The following is a 13,429-nucleotide window of genomic DNA, read 5'->3' as shown; positions in this document are numbered from 1 at the left end:
GCCCCGTGACGCGGCTGCTGCTGTCCACGAGGCTCCAACGGACGCCAGGCACGTCGAGAGAGTTTGGTGATACGGCGATAAGAAGACGGACTGACGCGTCGTCGAGGCGGCCTGGGCGGACACAAGAGCGGCTGAGGAGGCACGTCAGTTGGTGCAGCAGCTGAGGCGGGTTGAAGCGGACGAGGTTCACGCCTGCGCAGGTTCAAGCTGCATCTCGGCTAACAAACAGGCTTATGGGGGCTCTGTAGTTGCTGAGACAAGACGCGCCGGGGGGGTTTAATGGGCCTGGAGCGCGTGCCATAGCGCTGTTGGCGTGGGTTCAAATGCCTGAGCCGGGAAGATTGGCCTAGCAACCAGGCGGCTAGCGGTCTGTTTACTTTTGGAATGGACTTGCTGTATCCGCCGCGAGGGAGTCATTGCTACGGAGAGAAGACATTTGCAATATTGGTTGACTGACATACTATATACGTCCTCTTGATTCAGCAATTGGGCTGGCTTTACGTGGGATATTGAAGAACAAGGCATTGTTGACAATCTCAAAGGTACAAACCAGGTGCATCTTAGGTGGCGGGGGCGGGAGGGAAGCAATGGAGACTACTGTACATGTACCTAATATGAAGTATAAGTAATCTTGTCTAAGACGGGCTTACCTGCCGCCGGTATCGAAAGACATCTAGTATCAATCACGGGCCACCGGGAAGAGTAGAGGTTTGAAGCATTTTTGCGTTTAAACGCACAACTATTGAAGAGTCCTCCTGTTTGAACAGATAGAAATCTCAATTTACCATCCATGGATACAGATGTATCCACTTTTTCAGTGTGCAAGTGAGGGCGGCCGTTGAAAAGTTCGCTGAAATGCCTAGACGTACCGTTTCGGCACCGTATCTGCACGGTACCCTCGCTTGCAGCTGTCGAGTGGCATTTTCAATTTACGCGTCAAGAACGCGGTTCCTAGTTTCGTGCCAGCATCTCCCCGCGCAAGATCCAAGGCAGCTTCTGCCAAATCCAGGATCAAATCAGCACTCAATCAATTGGACTCAGCTCTTGTCTTTTAAGTTGGACACAGGGATAAAGGACAAAGATCAATGCCACATTCCCTTTCACCCCCCAGGGACGAGCAAATGGACGGGGAGGCGGAAACTCCCAGCAATGCTGCTCCGGCAGACACAGCTGCAGCCATGGACGACGTCGACGTCGACATGAACGAGGCAGAGGCGCCGTCTGCAGGCCAGGCCGAGCCGTCAAAAAAGGAAGTCAAGCTGGACGAGCTTTTCGCAGATGACGACTCTGACGACGAGTTTCCGAGCTCAGCGCCCGTTAAGCGCGAGGCTGTGAGCTCACCAGCACGGGCAGCCTCTCCCTCGTATGTACCCGTCCTTGTCTGACCAGGTTGTTACAATATGGGAAGTGTCTGAGCTGACCGTTGAGTGCGCGATCAGAGCCATGCCGGCTTCGGACCCAGAGGTCATGCGCAGCTTTTACCAGCGACTCTTCCCCTGGCGACAGCTTTTCCAGTGGCTGAACCACAGCCCGACGCCCTCCAACGACTTTGGCAATCGCGAATTCGCCTTTACTCTGCAGAACGACGCATATCTGCGGTACCAGTCGTTTGCAACCGCAGATCTGTAAGATGGAACCGAGTCAAACACAAAGCCACCAGAAGTTGCCAATGCTCACGATGCGTTAGGTTACGGAAAGACGTCCTCCGCCTCATGCCCTCCCGTTTCGAGATCGGCCCCGTCTACACAACGAACCCCCGAGACCGGAAAACCCTGCGCAACTCATCCGCCTTCAAGCCCCTGTCGAAAGAGCTCTGCTTTGATATCGATTTGACCGACTACGACGACATCCGAACGTGCTGCGACAAGACCACCATCTGCAACAAGTGCTGGCAGTTCATGACCATGGCCATCAAGGTCGTCGATGTGGCTTTGCGAGACGACTTTGGCTTCAAGCACATCATGTGGGTGTACTCTGGACGAAGAGGAGCTCACGCCTGGGTATGCGATAAGAAGGCTCGGTCGTTGGACGACCAGAAGCGCAGGGCTATCGCAAATTATCTGGAAGTGATCAGGGGTGGTTCGCAGAGTGGCAAGAAGGTCAATGTCAAGAGGCCGCTGCACCCTCACCTCAGGTATGTGAAATTCCTCCGGCTCAGCATGTTAGTTGTAGCGAGATGCTCACACAGGGTTTAGCCGTAGTCTAGACATCCTCAAGACGCACTTCCAGGAGGATGTACTAGCCGTCCAGGATCCTTGGGCAACGGACGAACAAGCCCAGAAGCTGTTACAACTTCTTCCCGACCGCACTCTCAATGAATCATTACGCCGCAAGTGGGAGGCCGCTCCTGGACGGTCATCGACGTCCAAGTGGGCTGACATTGACGCCGTTGCCAAGACCGGTGCAAGCAAGCATCTGGACTCGAAAGCACTGCTCGAAGCCAAGCAGGACATTGTACTGGAATACACCTATCCCCGCCTCGATATCGAAGTCAGCAAGAAGCTGAACCATTTGCTCAAGAGCCCTTTTGTTGTGCATCCAGGCACAGGGCGGGTCTGTGTGCCCATTGACACCAAGGCTCTCGAGGATTTTGACCCTCTCGGCGTGCCTACAGTACAAAGCCTGCTTGCAGAAATCGATAGCTGGAAGGGTGGAGAGGACAGTGAAGATGGCGAGGACAAATCCCACGTCAAGATTGCGGATTGGGAAAAGACCAGCCTGAAGCCGTATGTTGAGCAATTCCGGTCATTTGTGTCAGGGATCATCAGGGATGAAGGGACGGCAAAAGTGAAGAGAGAGCGAGAGGATGATTCGATGGAATTTTGAAAAGCGTGTCATGACGGTGAATCAGGGTTTCGTTTGTGAGGCACAGGGCCATCACCGGGTTGCATATACAGGGGGGCATATATTTTCTGCAACAGGCATTGGGTATGGATCTTGCTTTGTATTACTCATGGCGCTGCATGCAGCCGTCACGTTTCTTTCTATGATGTCTTTCCTACTTGTTCAGCTTTGCTTGCATCTCCAACATCAGTCGCTGCCTCTTCCTCGGGGATATCTTGTTGTTTGCTTTCTGATGCCTCCTGGGCCTCAGCTTCTTGGGCCTCCTCCTCTTCATCCTCCTCCTGCTCCTCCTCGCCCGCCTCGCCCGCCTCGCCCGCCTCGCCTTCGCCTTCGCCAGCATCGTCGCCAGTCTCGTCGCCTCTCAATCTCCCGCCCTTCCTCTTCGGGATTACGCTCAAAAACGCCTGCCCCCAGTCGCCGCACTCCAACCACTTGAGCATAATTTCCACAACATGGTTCGTCGCGAGCACCTGCCGGCTCTGCATCACCATGAACTGGCCAATCGGCAGCTTGGCCGTTCGAATACCCTTTTCCCGCGCGCGGCGATAGCAAAGGCCCTTTTCACGGTTCTTGTCGACCAGTCCGCCTACAACATAGCATGTGTTGGGTTCTAACCGCTCGAGCGTGTACGGAGAATCCGAAGACAAGTACACAACGTCCTTGTTCGCCTCATCCAAAGGCGGTTCTGGGTCAGGAAGAGGAAAAGGATCAGTCTCATCGCGAGTCCACGCCGGAGCTTCGTCGAGGCTGCGCTGCAGCGACTCAATCATCTCGCCTCCACTCCCATCAGCAGCATTCATCCTCTCGCGAACCTTGGCCGCAGAACTCAAGAAGTCGCCGTCATCGAACCAGATGCCCTTCCACTTCTTATGCTGCGCGCCCAGAACCTCGTTGAACCTCTTCGCGATCCCCTTATTGAAGCCGGCGACCCAGAGATGCGCGCGGTACCGGGCCTGCTTGTTGTCCGAGTACGCGCGCGTGACCTGGCTCGACAGCGACACGCGCTCCTTGTCCATCATGTACTCCTCAAAGTCGCAGTCGATGACGATGCCCACGGGGACGAGCGTCGACGGCGTCTTCTTCTTCTGCAGCTCCAGGGGGTCGACGCCCTGGGCGATGAGGGCGGCGCGCTCGGAGCGGGCGCGCGTCTTGCGCTCGTGGCGCTTCTCCTTGCGGCGCTTGCGGCGGTCGTCCTTGCCGGCTTCCCATTCTTCCTGCTTGCGGAGGCGCTTGAGGGCGTTTTTGGACATGGGCGGGTTTGCTGAGGCTTTTGAGGGGGCGGAGGCGGTGGTGGCTGTTTGCGCTTCTCCTTGGGGGGTGTCCATTGGTTCTGGGGGAGGTTGTTGCGCTTCTGATTCCGGGGAGCTCATATTTGCGCTTTTGATTGCGTAAGATGCTTGAGAGGGATTTGAATGATTTGTTGAAGCAAGAATATGTGATTGGATCCGAGGCCTTTGGTTGGTGCTCCGTTGATGTTGAGATTTACCTCTACTGGTGTCGTTCGTGCGAGAACTTGCTGAGAGATTGATCATGCAAAAGTGAGTCACAGAAGCCCGATAACAGCGATGTATGAATGGTGGTAAAGTCCTCAATAGTCGCTGAGCTGAATGAAGAAATCGGCCTTCACAATTGGTCATGCAGTGGCGCTGAGATGCCCATAACCGCCTCTATATCATGAAGTTTTCGAGAATCTTATACGGCTTTTTTTTGTATGAAGCAATCTTTTGCACCTCCAGCCTCATGGTGGGTTGGTGGGGCCGAGAAAGTACTGTACTTTACGAGTACGTACCGATGATGCGGGACATCCCACCCAAAGGCCTCGTCCAATCACACAACCCCAATTGACGACACCAATCCATCACGTGATGCAATTCCCGGGCATCAAGGCCGCAAGAATAGTGTCAGAACAAGCTCCTCCTCTCCCTTCTTCCCAGTTCCCATCACCAACCGGCGAGCCAACAGAACCCGCAATTCCCGCACGACCGCCATGGCGAAGCCGTACGTGCCGCACGACGTCCTCGACGAGACGGCCAAGACATCGCTAGTCGGCCTGGGCAGCGGCATCTTCATCGCCGCTATCCAGAATGCCCTCTCCAAGCGCAACGTGGGCGCTATGAGCGTCTTTACGCGGGGAGCTCCCATTATCGGCATCTGCGGTATGGCTTGGACCTTGATATTCCTCCTCCAATTGGGCCGGACCCCCCTTTCCTGGAGAGCGCTTTTGTGAGGGCTTTTTGTGATTTGAGCTGACGGTTGGCTTTTTGTTAGCTGCTGGTCCCGGTGCCTATGCCTTCTTCTCCCGGGCGATGATGAACCTGCGTGAGAAGGAGGATGCGTGGGCCGCTGCCTTTGGAGGCTTCATGTGCGGCAGTGTTCTCGGACTTCCTTGTAAGGAACCCCTTTCAGACCTCTATATCGCTCGCGGTAATGGCGAACGTTAACCTCTTCTTTGCTCTTCTACAGTCAAGCGCGTGCCCATCGTGATGGCCCTCGGTGCCTTTGTCGGTACCGCCCAGGGCCTCTTCCACGTCGCTGGTGGACGACTGGACAGCTTCTACAAGGAGGAGGATGAGTTTGAGCGCAGGGAGATTGTCCGACGGACGACCCGGGTGCCCGTTGAGCTGACAGTTGCCGAGATTGGCGAGGGACGAGGTACGTTATATGCCCTTTCTGAGGTCCTTTATACTACCTACTACGGTATGGGTCGTCAAGCTGCTTGAGAATGCTAACTCTGCGATACAAGGCATCCGTCCTCCTGGCTACGAGGAGCGGAGACGACAGCGGGTCAAGGAAAAGTACGGCTTCGAAGTCAACCCCGTGAGCGCCACTGTTGAGGGCAGCCAGTAAACTGCGGGAAAAAGAAGACCAAAGGAGAAGGAGGATAAAAAAAATTATCAAAAGAAGAAGAATTAAACCAGCCAGCTGCCAAACGATCGAGGTGAGTCCACGGCAGCTTGTACATAAACGTTTTAGCATCTCGTTCCAGTGCGGAAGAGATGCGGTGCTAAGAATAATCGGATTTTCGTTTTTTTTTTTTTTTTTTTTTTTTTGTTTTCTTTGCTCCGCTGCTTCGCCCTCTCGTCACTACCTAACCATCTATTGCTGTCTGCATGCAGCTTGACGAGATATCTTATGAATGGTACGTTTCTTCCTTTCTTTTTTTCGCTCATGGTTCTTCTTTTCAACTGCTCGTCCGCTTTGCGATTTGGTCTTATTCTTTCCATGATGAAAATCTCTTCAGAGGCTGTTTATGATATCGATGATTAATTATCACCATATCTACATTGTTTTATATCTGATGGAATATGCTTTATACATCTGGTTTCTTCCGCATTGGCTGCTTGTCACGAATAGCACGCTGACATAACAATTTCACAGGCTGCTCGAGAGAACCAGCAATTTTATTTCAAAATAAAACCGAGGGTGTCATTTTCCCGTGCAATAATATAGGCATATTTCCATGCTATGTACCTATGTATTGTGTATATCCGTCCCAACGGAAAGGATTCGTTCCCAATAAATGCTGTCAATCCCAACTCCAGACGCTTGTTAAATGCGAGACCACTACACGAAAATGTCCGTTTCTTTTCCTTGCTCAAGCAAAATAGACCGCTTTACGATTTGCTTCTCTCTTCTCATGTCCCATATGAAAGCGCCTTCAGAGCGCCTTGACAGATTGGAAAAAGGGATTGGCGAGCAGCTTCTCGTCCGCGGCCACCAACTCCTTGAGCTTCGCCACCTGCTCCTCTTTGCTCAGGATCCCCCCATTCCGCACGGCCTCCTTCCACTCGACGAGCACCTTCTTGAGCATTGCGCTCCCCTGCTCCACGTCCTCGGTGCTGTAGCTCACGCCGAGGTCCTCGTGCTTGGTGGTAAAGTCCTCGAGCTCGTCCGCCTTGCGCTTGGCCATGCGGACGACCTTGTCCGGGAAGCGCACGAGCTCGGCGACGTGGATGCCGAAGCTCTGGTCGCAGATGCCGGGCTCGACCTTGTACAGCAGCGTCACCTCGCGCTTGGCGTCGACGTCGCCGCCGGTGCCGCTGATGTGCGCCGTGACGTGCATGTTCTTGACCTGGGGGTACTGGTCGGCCAGGGCGGTGAGCTCGTGGAAGTGCGTCGCGAACATGGCGAAGCAGCCAATCTCCTTGACGATGTGCTCGGAGATGGCCCACGCGAGGCCGAAGCCGTCGTAGGTCGAGGTGCCGCGGCCGAGCTCGTCGATGATGATGAGGGACTCGGCCGTGGCCGACTTGAGGATGTTGGCCGTCTCGAGCATCTCCGCCATGAAGGTCGAGACGCCCTTGAGCTGCGAATCGGAAGCGCCCACGCGAGCGAGGATGGAGTCGAAGATGGTGAGCTCGGCCTCGGAGCAGGGCACGAACGAGCCGACCTGGGCCATGAGGGCAATGACGCCGGCTTGGCGGATGTAGGTGGATTTGCCGCCCATGTTGGGCCCGGTGATGATGAGGAACGACGACTTGTCCCGCGTGAGGTCCACGTCGTTGGTGATGAACTGGACGTCGTCCTGGAGCTCCATGCAGGGGTGGCGAGCTGCGGTGAGCTTGGTCTGGCCCTCGCCACGGGGGTGAATCTTGGGTCGGACGTAGGCTTCAGGGGCGTGGACCGCGGCGTGGGAGAGCGAGACGATGACGTCCAGGTGAGCCAGCACGCCGGCAAGGCGCTCCAGGACGGGGCAATACGAGGACGCTACCTGGACGACCTCGTTCACCAGGCTGCTCTGGGTGCGGTTGTAGTTTTGCGACAGCTGGTCGTGCTCGCGGCGATAGGCCTGCAGCTGCTTTGTGGTGAAGTAGACGCCGTTCTTCTGCGTTGAGCATTCTAGATACTTTGACTTGCCGCGGATGCAGCCGGCCTCTTGCCTGGTCAGACGCATGCACACGCCGTGGACCTTGTGGTTCGACTCGAGGAAGATCTTCTTGTCGGCCTCTTGATCCAGGTCGCGCGCGGCATTGTTGAACTCCTGCCTGATGTCGCGATCCAGCTGGTCAAGCTTCTTTCGGATGACGCGCAGGCTCTGGTCGTACTCTGGCTTGATGATGTACTCGTGCCGATCTAGGGCATCAAGGTCCACGGTCTGCTCCACCATCTCCTGGAGCTTGCCGAGACTATCGGACAACTCGCGGAGCTTGTTGGTGTAAGCATCGTCAAGGGGGTCCTTGTACGCCTCGTCCATGACTCCCTCCAAGGTGCCGATGAAGCCTGGCAGGCGGATAACGACCTGATAGGCGCGGACGACATCCTCCAGATTGGCTTTGCCGCGCTGGAATTTCTTCGACAGGCGGTACAGGTCGGGGACAGATCTCAGGTGTTCTTCCTGCATGGTCTGCCGAAGCTCGGTGTCGGTAAAGAAAGCCTCGACGAGCTGCTGCCGCTTTTCAATCTCGTCCTTGCTCATCAACGGCTGCTTCAGCCACTGCGCCAAAAGACGGCTGCCCACGGGAGTCTTGCAATGGTTGAGCACGCCGTAGATGCTCATCGTCTTGGACCCGTCTCGCGGACCTGGCATGAGGTTGAGGGCTTTGAGAGCGGCAGCATCCAGCTTCATGTAGTGAGCCAGGTCGTGCTGGTAGAGCTGATACTGGCCAAAGTTGGAGGCATCCTGTAGGGCGCCAATGTACTTGATCAGGCATGCTGCCGAGCCCATGGCCAACTTAAGGTCTGTCTGCGGCAGCATGGAAACCGACTTTTCGTCCTTTAACAGGCGAGCCAAGTCCTGTTCAATGTCTTTGATGCCAAAGTCACCAGCAGGGCGCTCCGCCAGAGCGACACCGCAGTTGTTGATGATTTGCCTAATCTTTGCCAATTCAGGGTCCTTGTCCTTTTCTCTATCGCCCTTCTCGTACTGAATGAGACACTCTCGGACACCCAGCTGGATGATGAGCGACTCCAGGTTCGAATAGAGGTCATTGTCGAGGAATTCGCTAACACCAAGCTCTCTGACACTGGCGTCAGCGAAGCAGACACCGACGGCCCGTGCCTCGGAAGCTTTGGCGGATATCTTGACGGCCATGATCATGGGCGCCGAGTCGATCTGGCCACCCAGCTCGTCTTCCACATCCTGAAGGTTTCCTGGGGACGCCTGCTTGACGCACTTCCAGTTCATGCGGCCGCTCGGGCTCTGCCAGATCTCGACCCTCTTGCCCAGCTTGAAGAGGGCCTCGCGGAGGAACTGACGGAAGACGGTCGTGGTTAAAGTGACGGAGGGGAGACCCGTGTGGTCATTCTTGCCGAGCTGTCGGACAACTGACGTTGTTTTGTAGACCTGGATGCGTTGCGATGTGTTAGAATAGATGCGGACTGATTGATGGCAGCTTGACGAGATGGATGTCGCACCGTTTTGGCAATGTACATGGCATCGCTTCCGTGGGCGGTATACCAGTCGCCTCTGTCGAATATCCGCACGGCATCGTCGCCAATATCTGGGAGAGACTTGAAGAAGCGGATGAAGCCGCCCTCGTCGTCGACCTGGTGCTCAATGTCAGCTTCAGCAACGGACCAGCTCCCATCTGTAGACGTACCTTTAATTCGGGCCTTGAGGCCATGATTTGACGGTATCGGATAAAGGTATGGATGAAGAAAACTCCAAGGCCTCTCTTTCTCTCAAACTGAAGATGAAGAGAGAAAAGAATGCAGATCAAACCATGGAGGCGCTGCTTGGACCTGCAAAATCCCCTCTGTCGCGCGTCTTGGAGAGGAGACGCGTTTTCTGCGGCAATCAATTAAAGCCCGGGCTGAGGTGACGCGAAGTGCGGGATTAGGTAATCGCCTTTTGCCTCGGTCAAGACAGCTCTTGGTGAACTGAACCATTTGCTGTTGCTCTCAAACATGCATGAGCTGGTATGTACACTTTTGTTCCGGCTGTAAATTTTGCCCTATTCTTTCTAGTAGTAGGTATTACTGCTACATGCTCGATTGGTCTGGAAAGGAAAAGCGGTCCGATCGCTCTGCGCTGATTCTCTGACCTGTGGTTGCTGGATAGCTACCTACCGTCACATTGAAAGGTCGCGTCCCGACTTCATCATGACACCAGTGAATGGCAAGGTAGATACGGAAATACCTACATCAGTTGCTCATTAGGTATTCTGGACTTGGACATGGACAATCCCGTGGCCGCAAATGTGCTCGGAACAGCTGGTGCTGTAAGTCTTGACCTCACGCCCCCATCAACTGAAACATCCATGAAGAAGGTCAGTATCTCAGAGCTAAGCTGACAACACGGTCCATAGGTGTGCTGGTCTGTACAGGTATGGCTAACAAGTTACTGCAACATCCGTCAAGACGTGAACAGCACCACTAAAATAGAGGCAGCTCATCCCTCAAATCATCATCAACTACCGTCGTCATGACACCACCGGCCTGCAACCCTCGATGATGATGCTCTGGGCATGTGCAGGCGTTCCGCTTGGGGTCTACAACATCACAAAGAACTTCAACGTCGCCCTGCGCATCCAGCCCCAGATTCTGACCTTTCTGAGTCTGGTCACCTGGGCTCAGTGTCGATATTACGACAAGGTAAGCAAGCCTATGGCTTCCCGGTTCTTGCTGAAGCCGTGAGCACCAACCACTGACATGAGTCTACAATACAGAAGTGGCCTGTTTCTCGCTGTCTTCTTGTAGCCACTCCCATCGCTCTTCTCATGGCTGCTACACAAGCGGCCCTAATCTTTGCCCTCCGAGCAGCTCATTCCTCGCATCTCACATGGCCGGACACCCTCATGGCTGTTCTCTCTGCAGCTCTTCTCGCTGCTGGTGTTCTCAGACACTACTGGGACATCTATGTTCATCGATCAGTGCGCGGCATCTCGTTCATCTTCGTGGGCATCGATGCCGGCGGCGATCTATTCTCGCTCATCTCTGTCTTCTTCCAACCGGAACTGGACATACTCGGCATGGTGATTTACGGGACCGAGCTCGCCCTCTGGATAGGCGTGTTCGCTTGTGGTGGGTATTTCAACCTGCTGCCCTGGATAAAGCAGCATTTGAAGACGCCATCGGAACCCCATGGGCGTCGTGGTGCCTCTGAGGCATCTGAAGATGCTACTTCTCAGTCACCTCACGCTATCTCTCTTAGAAACATTCCTTCGTCCACATCCGTCTTCAGAACGCCATCAAGCGAGCTGGCGGTTGCACGAGCTAGAACCGGCTTTCAGGACAATGAGGATGAGAGCGTCACGGGATCCCCGAGATGAAATCGAGCATCATCGCCACTTCTTGTGCGCTGTGCGCTTAGCAGACTTGTGTTACTGCCTGGCTGCATCTTGAAGAATCATGTCGGCCGCCTTTTCCGCAATGGCATACACAGTCGCTTGTATATGCGCAACTATCTGTAGCGGCATGATGCTCACATCCACAACTCGCAGGTCCTTGACGCCGTAAACCTACCTTGAGCCTCTCATCTACGACTCCCCCTCGGATTCCTGCGTGGCCACCCAAGGCGCATGTGCCAACAGCATGCATCGCCAGTCCGGTGTGGTCAACGATCCATTCTCTCATGGCTTCATCGTCGGCAGAGAAGCTGGTAGGCGGGTGAACCAGTTGCTTCACAAGGCTGCTGAGATACGGCGCAAGGAGAAAGTCACGAGCAAAAGCGGGTCGATTCCAGCATGACCTCGAGGTCGAGTTCGCCAGCGGGCCCCTGGTAATAGCCGGGGTCGATGACAATAATGTTTATATATAGGCTATAGGGGTTAAGGATAGACAGCTTGTTATACTACCTAGTCAGAAACAGGTATGTTACGGTGCATATTGGATGGACTTATGATGGAAGTGTGTGAGGATAGAAGCAGTTGTAGAGGAGTCTTTGTCAGGTGACATTACACGTGATCTGCACGAGTACGCCCGAGTCGGGCGCTTCTTCATGGCGGTTAAGTTTCCCTTGCCCCACACACAGAGCTAGCTTCGCCGTCTTTAGTTCTCTCCTCTCTTCCCACACAATCCCTGCAACTGCCCACAATCCCTGCAAAACATCGCGCTTAGCCTCCAAAAATGGCGTCGTCATGGACCAACCCACTGCAGGCACTTGCTGTCGTGACGGACCATCCAGCGCGAGCAGCATCCGAAGCCTTATCAGAAGCGTTATCCTCAACCGTCTTGGATCCTGAAGGATTCGACAAGGCCCGCCAGGAAGCCCGGAAAAAGATTGAGGAGTACCAGCCCGTCGACTCAAGAGACGACACAGCTGCATTGCTGGAAATCCTCCTCGACAAGTTGCCAAAAGAGGGCCAGATGGCCTTGGCAAGCGATATCGAGACCAGCGACCTACGTTTGCTGCGGAACCACCTTGTCGACGCCATCTTAAAACCAAGTAAGACCTCGAATTAAGTGCTTCATCTTTTATGAGCTAACATTCTCGTAGTGAAACTAGCAGGTGGCAACCAGCCAATTACTGAGCCAAGCAGCAACCTAGCAGGAATGGAACAGATTGAGTCTTCTCTTCACGAGATTGAGCCATCAAAACGAAATCAGACAAGGCTTAAACAAGATTGTCTCCAACGGGATGGCTTTCGTTGTTCTATCTCAGGGCACTATGACTGGTCATCCCTTGAAGAGGGAAAAGTCGCTCTCCCAGCGGACGGCCGGCTAACCATAACTCAATGCGCGCACATTCTGCCATTCGCACTTAGTGATTTCGATGAGCGGGTTGCCACTGAGACGCGGAATAAAGCGATTATCTGGTTCGCACTCCACAGATACTTCCCAGAACTGAGAGACAAGATTGATACCTCGACAATCAATAATCATGCGAATTTGATAACCATGGACGCGAGTCTTCACTCAGCATTCGGCCAATACAGAATCGGATTCTGGCCTGCGGAGAGAGTACGTACTCATCATCGCAGACATCCAGCGTTGCTGACATATAAACTAACATGGTAATTTGCACTAGGACAATACATACTACATTCGCTCACATGGTGGCTTGCCTCTTCCTGCAATAATTTCAAAAGGCCAGGAGTTTGTCCACTTCATATCCCACGATCCTCAAATACCTTTGCCCGATATAGACTTCTTGAAGACGCATTGTCGAATTGGCGAAATACTTCGAGTAAGTGGTATTGGGCAGAGGATTGAGAAAGAAGTGGAAAACTCCTTGCAAGATCCATCAAATCTGCGGCCTGATGGATCAACTAATTTATGGTCAATCATGGAGAGGAAAATGCTAATTAATGTATAGTTAGCAAAAGAGCGTGGTTTAGAGAGTTGTGAGATTATTTTCGTAAATAGGCGAAGGCATCGATAATGGGGGGCAAGGTGGGCCACTGGACTATCTCCATTGTTATCACTATTTCCAATCTTAATTCAAGTTCTGTTCCTGAAGAAAGTGTCAGATCTTCTTCTGCCCTTTATGCGAACTCTCACTTGCATAGAGTGTCCCCTTACATCAAGACAGCCTCATTCGCCCGATCCAGACAATTCAGCCCCCTCAACAGCATCGCCCTCAGAACACCACCATGACATCATGGACAACGCCTCAACAAACTCACTCCTCTTCAAAGATTCTCATATATCAGTCGACATGAGATGAGAAAAAGAAAATTCATAATGTCACTGAATCATTCTGGCA

The 13,429-nt window shown here is 53.7% G+C and overlaps 6 protein-coding genes across 6 annotated transcripts; 4 read left to right on the top strand and 2 right to left on the bottom strand.

Moving 5' to 3' along the window:
- Positions 1-1,085: 1,085 nt before the first annotated feature.
- CCMA1212_000338 (DNA primase small subunit) lies at positions 1,086-2,826 on the top strand (the record flags this gene model as incomplete). Its single annotated transcript, XM_073697810.1, has 4 exons — positions 1,086-1,363; positions 1,440-1,625; positions 1,688-2,134; positions 2,196-2,826. 4 exons carry the CDS (start codon positions 1,086-1,088, stop codon positions 2,824-2,826), a joined length of 1,542 nt encoding a protein of 513 aa, XP_073562896.1.
- A 158-nt stretch (positions 2,827-2,984) lies between these two features.
- CCMA1212_000337 (uncharacterized protein) lies at positions 2,985-4,214 on the bottom strand (the record flags this gene model as incomplete). Its single annotated transcript, XM_073697809.1, has 1 exon — positions 2,985-4,214. The coding sequence occupies one exon, from the start codon at positions 4,212-4,214 to the stop codon at positions 2,985-2,987; it is 1,230 nt and encodes a 409-aa protein (XP_073562899.1).
- A 617-nt stretch (positions 4,215-4,831) lies between these two features.
- On the top strand, positions 4,832-5,691 carry CCMA1212_000336 (uncharacterized protein; the record flags this gene model as incomplete). Its single annotated transcript, XM_073697808.1, has 4 exons — positions 4,832-5,000; positions 5,113-5,232; positions 5,308-5,496; positions 5,588-5,691. The coding sequence occupies 4 exons, from the start codon at positions 4,832-4,834 to the stop codon at positions 5,689-5,691; spliced, it is 582 nt and encodes a 193-aa protein (XP_073562898.1).
- Positions 5,692-6,502: 811 nt separating this feature from the next.
- CCMA1212_000335 (uncharacterized protein) lies at positions 6,503-9,407 on the bottom strand (the record flags this gene model as incomplete). The annotated part of the gene is made up of 3 exons (XM_073697807.1): positions 6,503-9,127; positions 9,199-9,330; positions 9,384-9,407. 3 exons carry the CDS (start codon positions 9,405-9,407, stop codon positions 6,503-6,505), a joined length of 2,781 nt encoding a protein of 926 aa, XP_073562901.1.
- A 552-nt stretch (positions 9,408-9,959) lies between these two features.
- On the top strand, positions 9,960-11,054 carry CCMA1212_000334 (uncharacterized protein; the record flags this gene model as incomplete). The annotated part of the gene is made up of 4 exons (XM_073697806.1): positions 9,960-10,004; positions 10,092-10,109; positions 10,174-10,377; positions 10,452-11,054. The coding sequence occupies 4 exons, from the start codon at positions 9,960-9,962 to the stop codon at positions 11,052-11,054; spliced, it is 870 nt and encodes a 289-aa protein (XP_073562900.1).
- A 796-nt stretch (positions 11,055-11,850) lies between these two features.
- Positions 11,851-13,039, top strand: CCMA1212_000333 (uncharacterized protein; the record flags this gene model as incomplete). Its single annotated transcript, XM_073697805.1, has 3 exons — positions 11,851-12,169; positions 12,221-12,684; positions 12,752-13,039. 3 exons carry the CDS (start codon positions 11,851-11,853, stop codon positions 13,037-13,039), a joined length of 1,071 nt encoding a protein of 356 aa, XP_073562903.1.
- Positions 13,040-13,429: the final 390 nt, after the last annotated feature.

Source organism: Trichoderma ghanense (genome assembly GCF_004382785.1).
Source record: "Trichoderma ghanense strain CCMA-1212 chromosome Unknown scaffold_0, whole genome shotgun sequence".
Lineage (NCBI taxonomy): Eukaryota > Fungi > Ascomycota > Sordariomycetes > Hypocreales > Hypocreaceae > Trichoderma > Trichoderma ghanense.
The sequence above is the reverse complement of the archived record's forward strand: the minus strand, read 5'-3'. Positions and strand labels throughout refer to the sequence as shown.